This window comes from Myodes glareolus, chromosome 18 (assembly GCF_982192425.1).
Source record: "Myodes glareolus chromosome 18, mMyoGla1.1, whole genome shotgun sequence".
NCBI lineage: Eukaryota > Metazoa > Chordata > Mammalia > Rodentia > Cricetidae > Myodes > Myodes glareolus.
Window position 1 is genome coordinate 67,436,514 of NC_142043.1, and position 15,563 is coordinate 67,452,076.

Consider the following 15,563-nt stretch of genomic DNA (forward strand, 5'->3'; position numbering starts at 1 on the left):
AGCTAGAAATCACCAGCCATGTCTAAGTGAGAAGCTGTCCCTGAAGGAAGCCAGGCTGAGGGAGGCCACACGACGAGTCACAAAACAGCAGTGGACACTACTGGGCCTGGAGGGATGGTTCAGTGGTTAAGACACTTGCTGCCCTTGCCCAAGGCTTAGTTCCCAGCATCCACAAGGTAGCTTACAACTGCCTGTAACTTCGGTTCCAGGAAGCCCGGCGCCCAATTCTGACCCCACACTGGCATTGCATGCACATGGTGCACATGCAGACACCCAGGCAGGCACAGCACATACACACATGTGCACAAGCACATACATATGTGCACACAATACACTAAACTAAAATATTTAATTTAAAAATGTAATAATATCTAGGTATGGTGGCACCTGTCTTTAATCCCAGCACTTAGAGGCAGAGGCAGATGGACCTCCGAGTTCAAGGCCAGCCTGGTCTACAGAGCGAGACCCTGTCCTTCTGCTGACATGAGGACAGATGCCTTCTAAGATGATTCAGCTCTGCCCCCTGTGGCATGAAGAAGAAGCTGAGTGCCCAGTGTCTGGCTTCTTGAGCATGTGAAGGAACCCAGGCCAGTGGGGGCCTGGACTGTAACCTCCCACTCTGTGCGGCTTCAGGGGCTGTAGAGAGAACTCTGCTGCTGGCTGACTCCCAGGTCCTTCACATCACTGGGTGGCCGACGGGGCAACAGGGAGCATAGCTAAACCCTCCCAGGGCTGGGGAGGCAAGCAGCACCACCTCCAGGGAGCCCTCCTGACAGCCCTGGCCAGTTATGGTGATCTCCACAAGAGTGAGTGGTACTGAGATGCCACCCCTCTTACTAACTTGTCTCCGTCCTTGGATGATCACCGAGTCCTGATCCTGGTACCACTGGGTGTATCCTTTGTGCCTTGTGTTTGTAAAGCGAGCTTGCTGGTAACGGTCATTTAAAGGAGTGGGCGAGGGCCTGAGTCCTCTCTCCCTCAGGAGGCAAGGCCCTCAAGGGTTAACCAGGAGCCTGCCTGCAGTCTGAGGTAGGCAGGGAGCGTATTTGTTCAGGTAAATAAGGAAGGATTACTTATAATGGGAAACCTGGCGGGCCAACTCCGTGTCTTACTTCTGACTTCCTTCCAGTGCATTCCTGCACTCCGACTGCTGTCCATTCCACCTCCCACTCCCACTCCTGGCTGCTGCTGCGCCCCCCGCCCCCGTCAACACCCCAGCTTAGGCCTCGTCATGGTGCCAGCAGGTGACCCTGAGCCTCCAACAGGGGCCTGCCTGTAGACCCTCAGGCCTGAGACCTCAGACTGCCCCTTGAGGGTGGATAGGCCCTGGTGGCCCACTGGAGGGTCACCTCTGCCACAGCCCCACTGGCCCCACAGATGTCTGACTGAGACGCAGCAGCGGTTGGAACTGCCCACTGCCTCCTCCTGGTTCCTGAAGTTTGTGCTACAGAGGACAACTCAGTGGACACCAGGCAGCTAACGGGTGAGTGTGGCAGGAGGCAGTGTGCCTTCCTTAGGGCTTCCTGCCAGTTGGGGGGAGGCTGGTGGCTGCCACGAACTGGAAGAATACTTTGCAAGTTTGGGGCGCATATTCTAGACACTAGGAACACTTTACAAACAATCCTGTCCCTTCCATATGCTGCCATTTGCCTTGCTGGTCACACCAGAGCTTAGGGGGCACCCACTTTTTCCGGGGTTCTCACATCTGTGGGCCCAGCACAGAGCCCATTCTGTGCAGTTTGAGGAGAACATGGTGATGTGGGTATATGGCACCCCTGGGTCTAGCCAACTGTGCCCCGACTCAGGCAGCTGTCCGGTCACCGCCACCCTAGTTGCTCTGCCAGAGAGAAAGAGTGGTAATTTCCTGGCCACAGTGGACAGACAGGGGCCCACTGGACCTGGGGGCTCAAGGCATGAGCTGGAGCCCAGGAAACTGAGTGAGCATGGTGGCACAGGCTGGCAGTCTGGGGTCACCACCTAGGTACGCAGAAAGCAGAGGGATCGTACAAGGAAAAGAACAATGTGGGGGTGGGGGTCCTGAGGTGCTCAATCTTTAGTTTTTTGGGGGTGTTTATTCTGAGACTGGCTTTACTCACTATGTGGGTCAGCTGGCCTCCAGCTCACAGATCCACCTGCCTCTTGGACTGCTGGGATTAAAGGCCTGCGCCACCATACTGGCTGGGATTTGAGTTGGTTTCTGTAGCCCCGGAGTAGTACAGGCTGTTCTTCAGTTCACATTAAACCTTACCCTGAAGGCACTCATTTCTGCTGGTTTAGGTTCTTATAAATTGCATTTATTTGGGGAGTACGTGTGTACAGGGGTAGGGGTGTTGATGTGGGGTTAGAGGACAGCCTGTTTCCTGAGTCCTTTAGAGCTACACCTGCCTTGCCTCCTGAGGACCGCCATGCCCAGCTTGGAGTCCATTCTTGCTTTTATCATTTGTGCCAGGCTTGGTCACAACTGTCTTTACCTGCTGAGCCATCTCGCCAGCTCCAAGGCACTCATTTCTAAACTGTCAGACTCCTATAGTGAGGAGAGGAGGGTGAGCGTAGTAAGAATGACAGGGTTGAGGGCCTGAGCCCCAGAGGTGCCTCTGAGGCTGGCCGAGGGGTGTGTGTGTATGTGTGTGTGTGTGTGTGTGTGTGTGTGTGTGTGTGTGTGTGTGTGTGAGAGAGAGAGAGAGAGAGAGAAAGAGACCTCTGAGGCTGGCCGAGGGGTGTGTGTGTGTGTGTGTGTGTGAGATAGAGAGAGAGAGAGAGAGAGAGAGAGAGAGAGAGAGAGAGAACCCTGAGACTGGCCAAGGTGTGTGTGACCCCGAGGCTGACTGAGGTGTGTGTGACCCCTGAGACTGGCCGAGGTGTGTCTATGTGTGTGTGACCCCGAGGTTGACTGAGGTGTGTGTGTATGTGAGACCCCTGAGACTGACCGAGGTGTGCCTTTGTCAGGGCAGGGAGTGTGTAAGTGTGTGTGCATGCATGGGTCCGCTATGTGGGCCCCAGACCTCGTGCCTCCACTCCCAGCAGTGTCCAACAGCCCCAATCCAGTCACAGGCCTCCATGGCTGACCCCATCCCCCTGGCCAAGACGGAGATTCCGCTCATTTCCTGCCCCCACCTCCCCAAGCAAACAGCTTCAAGACAACCCCCAATAAAGCTGCAGGGCCCCATACCAGCTGCTCCCTGAAGTAACAAAGTAAACAGCCCTGCAACTTCCCCCAGCCCAGGAAGAGGGCAGAGCAAGCAGGTGCTGCCCACCGCGCGTGCCAATGGTACCAGCAAGCTGAGCGTCTGATGCCACGTGGAAGAGTACCCCATCCCAGCACACGGGCACTGGGAGGCCGAGGAAGGGCAGGGATGGTCTCACTGGGTCTAGGAGCCTGGCTGTAAGTGGTCCAGCATCTCTCCCATGCCAGGTGTGGTGGGTGCCCAGAGCGCTGAATATTGTGTTCTGCAAGTTTTACCTGTCACAGATGCTCAGGACCCTGTGAGTCAGGTGTGGCCCCCCTGCCATCCAGACCCAAGGCAAAAAAGGATGACCCATTGGATGTCCAGTGGCTGCTAAGAGCAGGGCCTGCAGGGAACCAGAATAGGAGGCTAAGCTGGCTGGCTTGATGTGGCCTGTGCTGAACCCAGAAAGGGTCAGCTCTAGCTGGCTGGAAGCCCAAGGCCCCACATGCAGAATAAGAAAGGATGGGTTAAGGATCTCAGGGCATCTCTCTTCCTCGGAGTGTTTGTAGCCCCTTGTCTGTTGAATAGGAAGGTTATACAAGGTAGTCTCCCTGAGAAGGGAGATGTCGTGAAGGATATGCTGGATTGGAAGTCTGAAAGCTGCTTAGGAGTTGGCTAGACATTGGCTGGACTTGCCAGCTTATATCCTAGGCTTGCGGGGACATAGAATGGGCAGGGATTCCTGGCTGTGGCTGCCACCAGGAGGTAAGGAGGTATAGATGAGGCTAGCAGCTATCCAGACTTGGGCAGAGTGGGGAAGAGCAAGGAGCCCAGACCTCCCTCTCCTCCACCCTCAAGTCTCTGCCATTTCACTTAGTGGGTGCCAGTCTTCCCTTGTTCCCATCCTTCCTTCCTCTCCTCCCTCTTCTCCAGTCTCTCCCCTCACCTGTTCCCAGGTGTGCATTCAGGCATGCTCCACCGTGGTAATCCCCAGGAATGCCTCCCGCCAGTGCTCCAACCCCTTTACACCAGGCAACCCACAGCCTTAACACACAGCACAGCTGTCTCAGAAGAAAAGCCTCCACAGCCAGAGCTGGAGGGCGGGAGGCAGGACCTAGCTCTGGCCTGGGACCCTCCCCTCGTCCCCGAGCCCCCACAGGCAGCTCAGCAGGTAGAACCGCTCTTCTCAAAGCAAACCTTGGCACCGTTGCCCTGGGCCCTTGCTGACATTTAACGCTCTGAGCTCCAGCTGCCAGTGTGAAGCCTGAACCCGCCACTCCTTTCCCACCCTTCCTGCTGATCGTTCCTGGCCACCCAGGCACCTCACTAGTATTCTGCAGGGTGTGGGGGGGCATGGGACAAGGGCCTCCCAGCACAGAAGAAAAAGACAATGAGGCCTCTGGGGGTTCTTCCAGATTGGAGGCACCCCTATCCCCCAGGGCTGAGATGGGAACCCTGAGTGGCTGGGTTCAGGCAGCAGGGGCCTCCCAACCAGAAGGGGACATAAGTCTACGGGCACTTCCTGTCGCACCTCCTCACCTGTCCCAGCCTCCCTGGACCGTTCATCCTGGGTCTTGATTGGTTGCGAGAGGAGTTGGGGAAGAGAGAAGCCGCTGTGTTCTGCCCTCTGAGGGTCCCTGGGCTCAGATGTGGAAGGTCTGTGCTACTAGAGAAGAAACGCAGCCCTGTGGGCCCGAGGGCACCCTGAGTAAAGGACTTCTCTGGAAGACTCAAAAAAGGAGGCCAAGTAAAGACCGAAACTGCAGTTTCTGGAAAACTCTGGCAGTCAGGCAAAAAGGAAGCAGCAGGATGGTCAGTAGACTCTTCAAGCCCCAACCCCGCCCCCCCAACTCCTGGGGCTGGGGCCTTGCTGGCAGCAGGAGTAGGAACGGTGGGGGGGGGGGGGCTGGGGCCTTGCTGGCGGCAGGAGTGGGAACAGGCTGAGGGTAACTGCTGTCACATGGGAGCCTCTCAGAGCCTGTGAACACAAATTCCAGAGACAATTAGGGTAGGGACACTCAGCTATGTTTCTTTTCCCCCCACTTCTCATTTTTTAAGGACAAGGTCCTATGTAGCCCAAACCAACCTCAGACTACATTGGTAGTGGCTGGTCTGTTTGGTGGAGGGAGGCCAAGCCAGCACTCCCAACACCGCAGGGAGGCAGTGAGGAGGCCTGATTCCCCTCACCTCAAGGGCTGTAAGGAAGGGCAAGGCTGCTGGGTGCCAGAGCCTTGAAAGGCAGAGATGGGCAGGGGAGTGGCAGGCTGGGGGGGAGGGGGACTGGATCATGCAGGGGGGAGGTCAGGAAAGTGGCGAGCCTGAGATCCCTAAAGCTTAGGCTGGTCCGGCTCTCTCCATGGTGCTGACAAGCCGGTGGGTATTGGGGTACAGGCGTGAGGGACCTCCCACTCTGTGGGGCTCTTTGTCAGGTCCTAGTCTCGCTCCTGTCTCTAGCCTATTTAAGAGGTTCAGAGGTTGGGAGGACTTGGGGAGTGGCCAACAACTGGGGCCAGACCTCACAAAGTCAGGGGGTGACAGTGGCTGACTCTGTCACGCCAGCAAGTGATGACATCCCTCAGGGCCACTTCCCCAGGTCCTGAAGCTGGGTCTCAGGACAGGGGGTGGCCGAAGGCATTTTCATGCTCCGTCACCTAGGAGGCTGGGTCTGGGAGAAGAAACCCCACAGGCCATAGAGGACAGGGGCTCCTGACACACGGCCACCAGGCATTTCATGAGAGTCTCCTGGGCAACTTCATTCCCTGAGGATGGAGTATTCCATGTGAACAGAAGGCACATGGGGCAAATTGTCCCTGAAGGGAATGGGGTACTCGGTCTCCATCACTGGTTCCTCTGTGCCCTACTTATCTTCCTGGGGGACAGGAGGTACTTAAGGATGGATTCCAAGCTATGAAGGTCTACCCGCTAACCCTCCAATGTGGCCCTGCCTCTTGACTCGGCCTGCACCAGCTGTCACCAAGCTTTCTTTTGTCTGGAGAGGCAGCCAGGGCTTCTGGGGCAAGAGCAAGCCAGACCCACTGAGCCTTAATCCAGACGTGTGGCTCTACCCCCTGAGATCAGCTCGAGGTTTGGAGATGGGAGCGATCACTTGGGAGACTGTAGCCCTGGGTGATTGAGAGGGACAGAGAGTAGCCTGTGTTCAACACGCTGGCAGACCTCAGGCTTGTTTGGGATCTCAGGTCTATAGAGCAGGTCCCTGGTTAGGTCCTGATTCTTCTGCGTGTGTCTGAGTCCCTCCCTGCCACTACCTGAGCTTCAGTCTTCCAAGTCCTCATAAGTCCACAGGCAGATGGCTTTTTGAGGATATAGTCATGGACTAAGTACATTAGAAATGGAGATACCAGAAGGGCTCCATGGGAATGGGGGTCTAGGGAGCTGGGATGAGAAAGAAATGGCATCTTGGGAAAGAGGACAGTAACATGGGGGAAATACCATGACTATGCCCACTGCAAGGAAGGAGGTGAGAAATGCCAGCTTTATCAGAGCCTGGATGTGAGGAGAGCATGCTCACTGGTGGTTCTGGCTGCCACACAGCGCCTTCCCCCATTCTGAGTTTCAACTATGCGGTGCTGAGATAGAACCCAAGGCTTCACACGTGCTAAGCAAGCATTTTCCAGCTGAGCCACATCCCAGCCCGTGGAGCCAGGCCGGCAGTCGGAGCTGTGCCTGCCAGGTGCTCGAGCAAAGAGTCTGATAAGAGGGTATTCGAAGGGAATGAACTTGACAGTGGGGTGGGATGAGCAGCCAAGAGCAGAGGGAGAACCTGGAGGATGAAGGGACCCAAGCAGGAGGTGGCCAGAGAGGGCGCCCTAAAGAGACTGTGGTCCAAGAAACAGAGCCCACACGTGGGCAGGTACACTCTCCTAAGCATGGCCATCTTCATCTATGAGGGGAGACCCTAGTCCACGTCCCCAGGCTGTGGGTGGCTGTCCTAACTAGGGTTTCTATTGCTGCAATGAGACACTATGACCAAAGCGACCTGGGGAGGAAAGGGTTTATTTGACTTACACTTCCACATCACTGTTCACCCTTGAAGGAGGTCAGGACAGGAACTCAAACAGCGCAGGAACCTGAAGATGCAGAGGCCATGGAGGGAGTTGCTTACTGGATTTCTCCTATGGCTTGCTCAACTTTCTTTCTTTTTTTTTAAAATATTTATTTATTTATCTATTTATTATGTATACAATATTCTGTCTGTGTGTATGCCTGCAGGCCAGAAGAGGGCACCAGACCCCATTACAGATGGTTGTGAGCCACCATGTGGTTGCTGGGAATTGAACTCAGGACCTTTGGAAGAGCAGGCAATGCTCTTAACCTCTGAGCCATCTCTCCAGCCCCCTCAACTTTCTTTCTTATAGAATCCAGGACCACCAGCCCAGGGATGGTACCGCTCACCATGGGCTGGGCCCTCCCCCATCAACACTAATTAAGAAAATGACCTACAAGCTTGCCTATAGCCTGATCTTACAAAGGCATTTTCTCAACTGAGGCTCCCTCCTCTCAGATGATTTTAGCTTGTGTCAAGTTAACAAAACTCTTCAGCACAGGGTGTGTGGGCACCCTCGCATGACAGCATCCTCTGTGACACCCTTTGCTCCTGCCTCAGCCCAGCTGCAGGCATGAGGGGTCAAAGGTGCAGCCAGCCATTTAGCCAAACCACCAGGCCCCAGACCTTAGGGACCCTTTCCTCTGTGGCATAGTTCATTGTTCAGTCAGGAGAGCCCTGGGCATTGGGAAGCGGAGAGAGGGGGAGGCTGGAGTCTCTGGTGGGGAAGGGTCCAGAAGGCCTCCTTTGCAGTGACTCCCCCTGTAAAATAGGATAAGAAGAAAGTTTAGACTGCCTCCCCCTGGGGAGCGTGTGGGTGCCAGGGCTATGAAGCCTACTCAACAGACGAGGTAAGAACGTGGCGTTACATAGCACCTGGGTCAGCACGGGCCCCGCTTGTCGCAGTGCCTGGACCCCAGCACCTGTCTCCCCCACCTACACCTGTGGCTGAGGCCAGGCAAACAGGGACATGGAGCATCGAGTTCTCCTGTCTCTTGGAAAAGCTTGCAGCTGGGCACAGGGCCCAGGGAGCTGGCAGGGACTGTCCTAACGTGGCAGACGTGGGGCTGCTGGGCTGTGGATGGGGCGGGAGGCCACTGAGGGGTGAAAGAGGAAGGATGGAGACCGGAGAAGGCTCTCCTGGGGTGGGGCCACCACCTGGGATATAGGTGTGGACACAGGCCAAGGTGGGGACTCAGAGGGAGAGCAGGCTGTGGACATTGCCTTGGTAAACACCAAGGGCCCATGGCACACACACATGTTTGCACAGAAGGACTTGAAATTAATCCAAGCCTGCCCTCTGTCCCCCGAAACTCCAGCCCCCCCGCCCCTGCCCACCCCACCCACCCAAACCTTTTCTTCCTTGTCACTTAAAGGATTCTTTGAAAGGAAGAGTTGGAACCAGAGGTAACACCCTCTCCTCCTTTGTTGGTTTTCTCTCCCTGCAGGAGCCTGCAGGACTCTGCTGCAAAGTGGGAAAGGCTGGGCACTGAGCAAGGGGTGGGTACCGAGCAAGGGGTAGACACCGAGCAAGGGGGTGGGCACTGAGCAAGGGGGTGGGCACTGAACAAGGGGGTGGGCACCGAGCAAGGGGGTTGGAACCAAGAAAGGGGGTTGGGGAGAGGGAGCTGAAATTCATCTCAGCTCATAGAAATCTGTTTCCTGAGTTATAGGGCATTTTCAGACAGGTCAGCTGTGGTCCTTGAAGGAACCCAAGGATTTTTCCAGTCTGGGCCTTTTCCTTTGCCCCCGCAGTGGCAAAAGCCAGCTGCACGGTAGGCCCTGCAGAGTGGCAGAGACGGAGCCGGGTACCCTGGGCCTCCCCAGCACAGCTGCACTTCCAGCACTTAGGAGTTCCAGGAGGCCGGAGGACCAGACGGTCCAGGCCAGCCTGTGTTATACCAGACCTTAAGAAAAACTGCCCCTCCACCTGCCCATGTCCCATCTTGCCCACACATCCACCTTATTGTCTTCCAGCCAGCCCTGTACTCACTGCCCAGTGACCCAGAAGCCCCCAGGCCTCTCCCAGGCCCAGCCCACTGCCTGCTGAGCCCTGAGTCTTATAACCAGCTTAGTGACTCCCACAGAGCCAGGGCAGCCATGAGACCCACCTCTCTTCTCTGACTTCTACAGACACAGCCACAAGACTCAGCGGCAGCATGGGCAGTGCCAGTCCGGGCCTGAGCGTTGTGTCCCCTGGTTGCCTGCTGCTGTCCCCAGATGTGGCACTGCGGACAGGTGTGGAGAAGGCGGCGGTGGAATCAGTGGTCCCTGAGAAGCGGGAATGGAGCCCCAGCCCACCCACCACCCCTGAGCAGGGCCTGTCTGCCTTCTACCTCTCCTACTTCAACATGTACCCCGAGGATGGCAGCTGGGTAGCCAAGGTCCCCGCGGCCAGCGCCAGGGAGGAACCGCTGGAGGAGCCTGAGCAGTGCCCGGTCATTGACAGCCAGGCCTCTGGGAGCAGCCTGGATGAACACTCACTAGAGCAGGTGCAGTCCATGGTGGTAGGCGAGGTCCTGAAGGACATCGAGACGGCGTGCAAGCTACTCAACATCACAGCAGGTGAGACCCTCCCTGCCACCTCCACCGGTGACTCTGATCACCCTGGGCAGCCCAGGACACACAGCAGCTGGAGCCAGGGCCGTGCCCACCCACACTGCCCCCACTTAGTGGCTAAAGAGCATTCACATGCTGTTCCATCTAGCGCCCGCCTTTTCTGTTTCACCCACTTGGTCGCCCTTCTTTTCCACAACGCTCACCCCAGGACCTTTGCACCTGCTGGTCCTTCAACCTAGAATGCTTTTCTCACGGATTAACCTCCTGAGCCCCTCCCTGGCCGCCTGCAGGTTTAACTGGCAGCATCCCCAGGAGGCTGCTGATCCTCTGCTGAGATTGTCTCCCATACCCCACCATTTTCTTGCTCTTGTGATATGATTGCCACTTGGAGGTCTGAGGGCATGTCTGTTCTGTGTTCTGGCCCCACTTGCTGTCTGTATCCCACTAAAGGATTTGAATGTCCCTGTCCCTAGACAGCACTGGACATGAGAGGTACTCAATAAACAGCCACCGACTGACTTGCCATTCATACCGGGACCGGGGTTCTGAGCAGTCGAGGGATGTAGAGGTCCCTCTGTGTGTGGAGCTGGCCTGGTGGAGCATAATTAAACAGCCGAATGTGGTCCTAGTCAACTGATGGGGGCTGTGAGGAGGAGGGGGTACCAAGGAATAGACTGTATGTGTGTGTGTGTGCCTGGTCTGGGGTGTGTCATGGAGCTAGTGCTGCAGGTTGGATGGTTGAAGGGCAGGAAGTTCTGATCTCCATCCTTTAGTTTTCCCTTGGGAAGTAGGGGCTTCTCTTGCCCCTCACCCTCAGCTCCTGCTCCACCACCCCCAATCTGCTAGATGATCCCAAGTGGTGTCCCCATTCCAGGCAGCTCCTGCCCACATCTATCTCCTTGTCTCCACTTTCGCACACTCCAGAGAGCCCTACCCCAGGAGGCTCTCCCACGGTACCGCTTCCCCATCCCCGCTTGGGAGGGCTGTGTGCTCAGAACAATGGGGACAGAAACAAATTGCATTGACCTCAAGAAAGAAAACGGCCTTTTGAAGTGGGAGCAGCCTAGCTTGCGGGTCACTCAGCTGGGACACTGGCTCGAAGCAGTGTTCTCCTGGAGGCCTCACTGCCACTGTGACCCAGTCTGGTTCCAGCTATGTGCCCCGAGAACCATTTCCCCAGGGACACACATAGCTGGTGAATCTTTTCCCCCACCTTTAGCTGATCTATAGCCATTTGGGGCAGCTGCTGTGAACCCAAACCGTTTGCAAAGCATTAGACAAGGTACGCACTCCTCCCCGCATGCACCCCTCTCCTCACGCGCCCCAGTTTCCTTGCCTCTAGAAGTCTAGGATGGAGGGTTCCTGGGTGGGTTTGCTCATTGAGAAGATTGTGAAAAGGCAAGATGTATCTGGCTGTCAGCGGTTGAATACCACTGTCCCCTTCAGAGCTAGGGTTTCCCAAGAGGCCCCATGAGGGGCTGGACAGACACCTGGATGTGATGGGGTTGCAGAGGCAGCAAGCTTGTGTTAGGACCGTGGTGGCTCTTCCTTCTCACTTCCTTTTTTGTGGAGTGTCTGCCGCCATGGGGCTCCTCGAGGCTCTGAATGTCCCCACCCTTAGGAGCATACAGTCCTGCACAGCAAAGCCCCATGGGTGTTCCATCCTGTCTCTTGCCCAGACCCTGGGGACTGGAGCCCTGGTAATGTGCAGAAGTGGCTGCTGTGGACAGAGCACCAGTACCGGCTGCCTCCAGCAGGCAAGGCCTTCCAGGAGCTGGGCGGCAAGGAACTGTGTGCCATGTCGGAGGAACAATTCCGTCAGCGTGCGCCCTTGGGTGGGGACGTGCTGCATGCCCACCTGGACATCTGGAAGTCAGGTAAGACGTGAAGCTGCACAGGCCAGGTCCCTCCTGGCTCCAGGCTGGCCTGGAACTTGCGTCCATCTTTTTGCCTCCCAAGTGCTGAGATTACAGGCACACATCCCATGCCCAGCTGTTGCTTTTCCTTTTAAAGGGAAAACCCTTTTTAAGGTTAGCTTTATCTTGTATTAAAGAGGTAGTGACTGTCAGGGTGGCTCAGTGGATAAAGGTGCTTGCCTCCAAGCCTGACAACTTGAGTTCGATCCCTGGGACCTGCATGTTAGGAGAGAATGGGCTCCCCCAGATTGTCCTCTGACGTCCACACGAGCGATGGCACCTGTGTTTACACACTTACACAACATTGTTGCCTGCTCTTTTTTCCTCTTGGGCATTTTGGAGGATTCTGCGTTTGCTCATCGGGTCAAGGCCCCTTCCCTTAGAGGGCTGGGATGACTGGGGAACAGGACCCACTCAGGTGACTCTGTGAATGGTCAGTGCCGGCTCCAGCCTGGGCGCCTGGCCCGTAGATGTGACTTGAGCAGAAGAGCTTTGTTCCTGGCTGATGGTCAGTGGGCATCTGCAGTGGGCAGAGGTCGGTGGTCGAGTGGGCAGCTAGAGGGAAAAGTCTGGTGCAAACGCTAAGGGCCAGCCCTCAGCACTGCTGCCTGGCCACAGCTCCAAAGGATGTCCCTGTCCTGTTTCATGGTGAGGAGAAAGGGGAGCCCCTGAACACCGACGCAATGCTGTCTCAGCTCCGACATCTCCATTCCCATGTTAGCACCTAGTTACCCTAGATAGGCGGGAGGCAGGGAGCTGTAGGACCCCAGCCACGGGGGACCTCAGCTGGGTATCCAACCTCCCCTACTTGTCCCACAGCGGCCTGGATGAAGGAGAGGACCTCGCCCGGGGCCCTTCACTACTGCGGTGAGCCGGGCAGGCGCAGGAAGGCCTGGTGGGGCTGAGGGAGGCTGCCCGGGGAAGCGGGTGGTGGCCATGCCACTCACCCTACCGCCCTGGCTTCCAGCCTCCGCCAGCGAGGAGGGATGGACAGATGGCGAGGTGGATTCGTCGTGCTCTGGGCAACCCATCCACCTGTGGCAGTTCCTCAAAGAGCTGCTGCTCAAGCCCCACAGCTATGGCCGCTTCATCCGCTGGCTCAACAAGGAGAAAGGTACAATACCCGCCCCCCCCCACGTCTCTCTCTCTCTCTCTCTCTCTCTCTCTCTCTCTCTCTCTCTCTCTCACACACACACACACACACACACACACACACACACACACACACTGTCACCGGGGCGGGGAGGGCTTAGAAGGGGGCGTGACTTGTGGCAGAGGGACAGGTCTACAGTGGGAGGTGTAAGAATGCGAGGGGCGGGGCTTATATAGGGCGGAGCTCCGTGTCTGTGGGGGCGGGGCTCAGACTACTGAGAGAGGGGAGAGGGAGTGGGGCTGGGTCAGGGTGGCTTCTATAGGAGGGCAGGGTGGGGAGGGCAGGAAAGGCGGGGTTTCTATGGAGTGGAACTCTCGCTGGGAGCATGGGCAGGGCTGGGGTGGGGCTTCTGCTAGGCAGAGGTGGGCACAGGGTTCTGGCAGGGAAGGGATGGAGAGCATGGGCCGGAGCAGCGATTGAGGTGGTCTTTGGGCGTGGCTCCAGCTGGGAGAGGTGTGGCCTAGACTGACTCCGCCTTCACCCTGTGCCAAATGAGCCACTCAGAGATTTGTACCCCTGCAACTCCAAAGATTTCAAGGTTTAGGGTGTTGTTTATGTCCTCATCAGCCTCTCCACCAGACTGACACTGGCACTGAGATTTCTTCCAGCACCTCACAGCACCTGAAACAGTACAAACTTGAGAGTATTTGCCAAGAATGGGAAAACACGGCTTTAGTAGGGCATGGTGGCACAGGCCTTAAAGGCCAGCACTGGGAAGGCAGAGGTTGGTGGTGAATTTTATGCCCACTTCAGTCTAAACAGAGAGATCTTGTTTCAAAAAAAAAAAACAAAAAACAAAAAAAAAAAACAGGACTGGAGAGTCGCCTCAATTGTTAAGAATATATATATATATATATATATATATATATATATATAATGTATACAACATTCTGCCTCCATGTATGCCTGCATGCCAGAAGAGGGCACCAGATCTCATTACAGATGGTTGTGAGCTACTATGTGGTTGCTGGGAATTGAATTCAGGTCCTCTGGAAGCGCAGTCAGTGCTCTTAACCACTGAGTCATCTTTCTAGCCCAAGAATATATTTTGGTATTTCAGAAGACCCAGGTTCAATTCCCAGAACCATGTGACTGCTCTCAACTTTCTTACTTCGGCACCTATGGTCTGATGCCCCGCCCCCAACCTCTGCAGGCACCAGGCACAAACTTACAGACGCACAAGCAAAACACTTACCACATGCAGTAATAAAATAAATCTTTATAAAGGATCATGTTTGGGGGCCGGTGAGACAGCTCAGTGAAGGCAGGCACCACGCCTGAAGACCTGAGTTCAGTCCCTACAGGATGGAAAGGGGAACGATTCCTGCCCATTGTCTTCTGACTGCCACACACAGGCACGCTGGGGCACATGGCACACGTTCATACAATATGAACAATAAATAGATGAATGTGAAAAAATAATAGCGAGAAAAATCATAGCTTCAACCTAGAGACACATGGTGTCTATCAGAAACACAATGTGAGCCCTATATATAATACTAAATGTTCTAGGTCCAGAATCGAAATGTTTAAAAACAAGTGAATTTCACTTTAATGATCTATCTGTGCTGCCTGACCTTTAATACAAAATTCCTAAATGCTCCCCAAATGCAAACTCTTCAGAGTGGATTTCTGGCCAGGAAAGCCTGTCAAATATTCCAAAACCCTAAAACTCCAAACTCTGGTACGGTTCTGACCCCAAATTTCATATTAGGGATATGCAACCTGCATTTGATCTGATATTATGCATAAGTTAGAATTTCAGCCAGTAATAAAGATAAAAATTATTGGAAGATAGGTTTTTTTTTTGTCTTTAATCCCAGTACTCAAGGGCAGGCAAGGTATGCAGAGAGACCCTGTCTCAAAAAGAAGGAAAGGAAGGAAGGAAGAAAGGAAGGAAGGAAGGAAGGAAGGAAGGAAGGAAGGAAGGAAAGGAAGGAAGGGAGGAAGGAAAATGTTTGCTAAGTTGCACAGCCTGTCCCTGGGGCCAGGGCTGAAGAGGGCCCCAGCATCTGGTTCTTATCCTTTCTCCAAAAGTGACTCATTGATCTCATCTCTCTTCTTCCCACGCCCTCCACATGCCCCTCCTCCTCTCCTCCCACCCTCCTTTCCCCCAGGGATCTTCAAAATTGAGGACTCTGCCCAGGTGGCCCGGCTGTGGGGTGTGCGCAAGAACCGGCCTGCCATGAACTACGATAAGCTAAGTCGCTCCATCCGCCAGTATTACAAGAAGGGGATCATCCGCAAACCTGACATCTCTCAGCGGCTCGTCTACCAGTTCGTACATCCCGTCTGAGAGCCGCAGAGGCCAGAGGCCTACCGCCTGTCCCAGACAGTCACTCTCCTCCTGGCCCGGGCTCAGCCCAATCTGAATCCAGGGGCTGCTGGCATCCCAGAATCCAAGGTCCCAGAGAGACAGTCCTAGATCAGTATCTAGGGATGCGTGTGAACTATCTGAGTCCCTGCTCAAGGACAAGAGGCCCTGGAGGGTCAAGGGAGCTAGGTCTGCTCCCAAGTAGAGAACCCCCACCCCCAGGCTTGGACTGTGGGATTCAACCAAGGCAATTCACAGGATGGTGATGTCACTGTTTTCTGCTCCTGCAACCCATCCTGTACCATGACTGGCACAGTACTAAGAGATGTCTGCAACCTGTGTTGGGGAGCCAGGAGTGCCCTAGGAATGGTTAATAAAGATACAAGATGAC

General features: G+C 55.3%; 1 protein-coding gene across 3 annotated transcripts; it reads left to right on the forward strand.

The window, feature by feature from the left end:
• Nucleotides 1-1,085: 1,085 nt before the first annotated feature.
• Spdef (SAM pointed domain containing ETS transcription factor) lies at nt 1,086-15,563 on the forward strand. 3 transcript variants are annotated; one of them, XM_087898390.1, is made up of 7 exons: nt 1,086-1,483; nt 8,679-8,730; nt 9,364-9,795; nt 11,469-11,666; nt 12,525-12,572; nt 12,673-12,819; nt 14,976-15,563. In XM_087898390.1, the coding sequence occupies exons 3-7, from the start codon at nt 9,390-9,392 to the stop codon at nt 15,152-15,154; spliced, it is 978 nt and encodes a 325-aa protein (XP_087754516.1). In that variant the 5' UTR covers nt 1,086-1,483; nt 8,679-8,730; nt 9,364-9,389; the 3' UTR covers nt 15,155-15,563. The 3 variants fall into 3 exon arrangements, with proteins under 3 accessions (XP_087754516.1, XP_087754517.1, XP_087754518.1); XM_087898392.1 differs by lacking the exon at nt 1,086-1,483 and adding an exon at nt 3,171-3,382; XM_087898391.1 differs by lacking the exon at nt 8,679-8,730 and having other exon boundaries at nt 1,087-1,483.

What these genes read in the sequence shown, in the direction of transcription:
- Spdef (XM_087898390.1), top strand. Translation starts at nt 9,390, where the DNA reads ATGGGCAGTGCCAGTCCGGGCCTGAGCGTTGTGTCCCCTGGTTGCCTG. An exon ending in GCTACTCAACATCACAGCAG is followed by an intron (nt 9,796 to 11,468) that starts GTGAGACCCTCC and finishes TCTCTTGCCCAG; the next exon opens with ACCCTGGGGACTGGAGCCCT. An exon ending in CCTGGACATCTGGAAGTCAG is followed by an intron (nt 11,667 to 12,524) that starts GTAAGACGTGAA and finishes CTTGTCCCACAG; the next exon opens with CGGCCTGGATGAAGGAGAGG.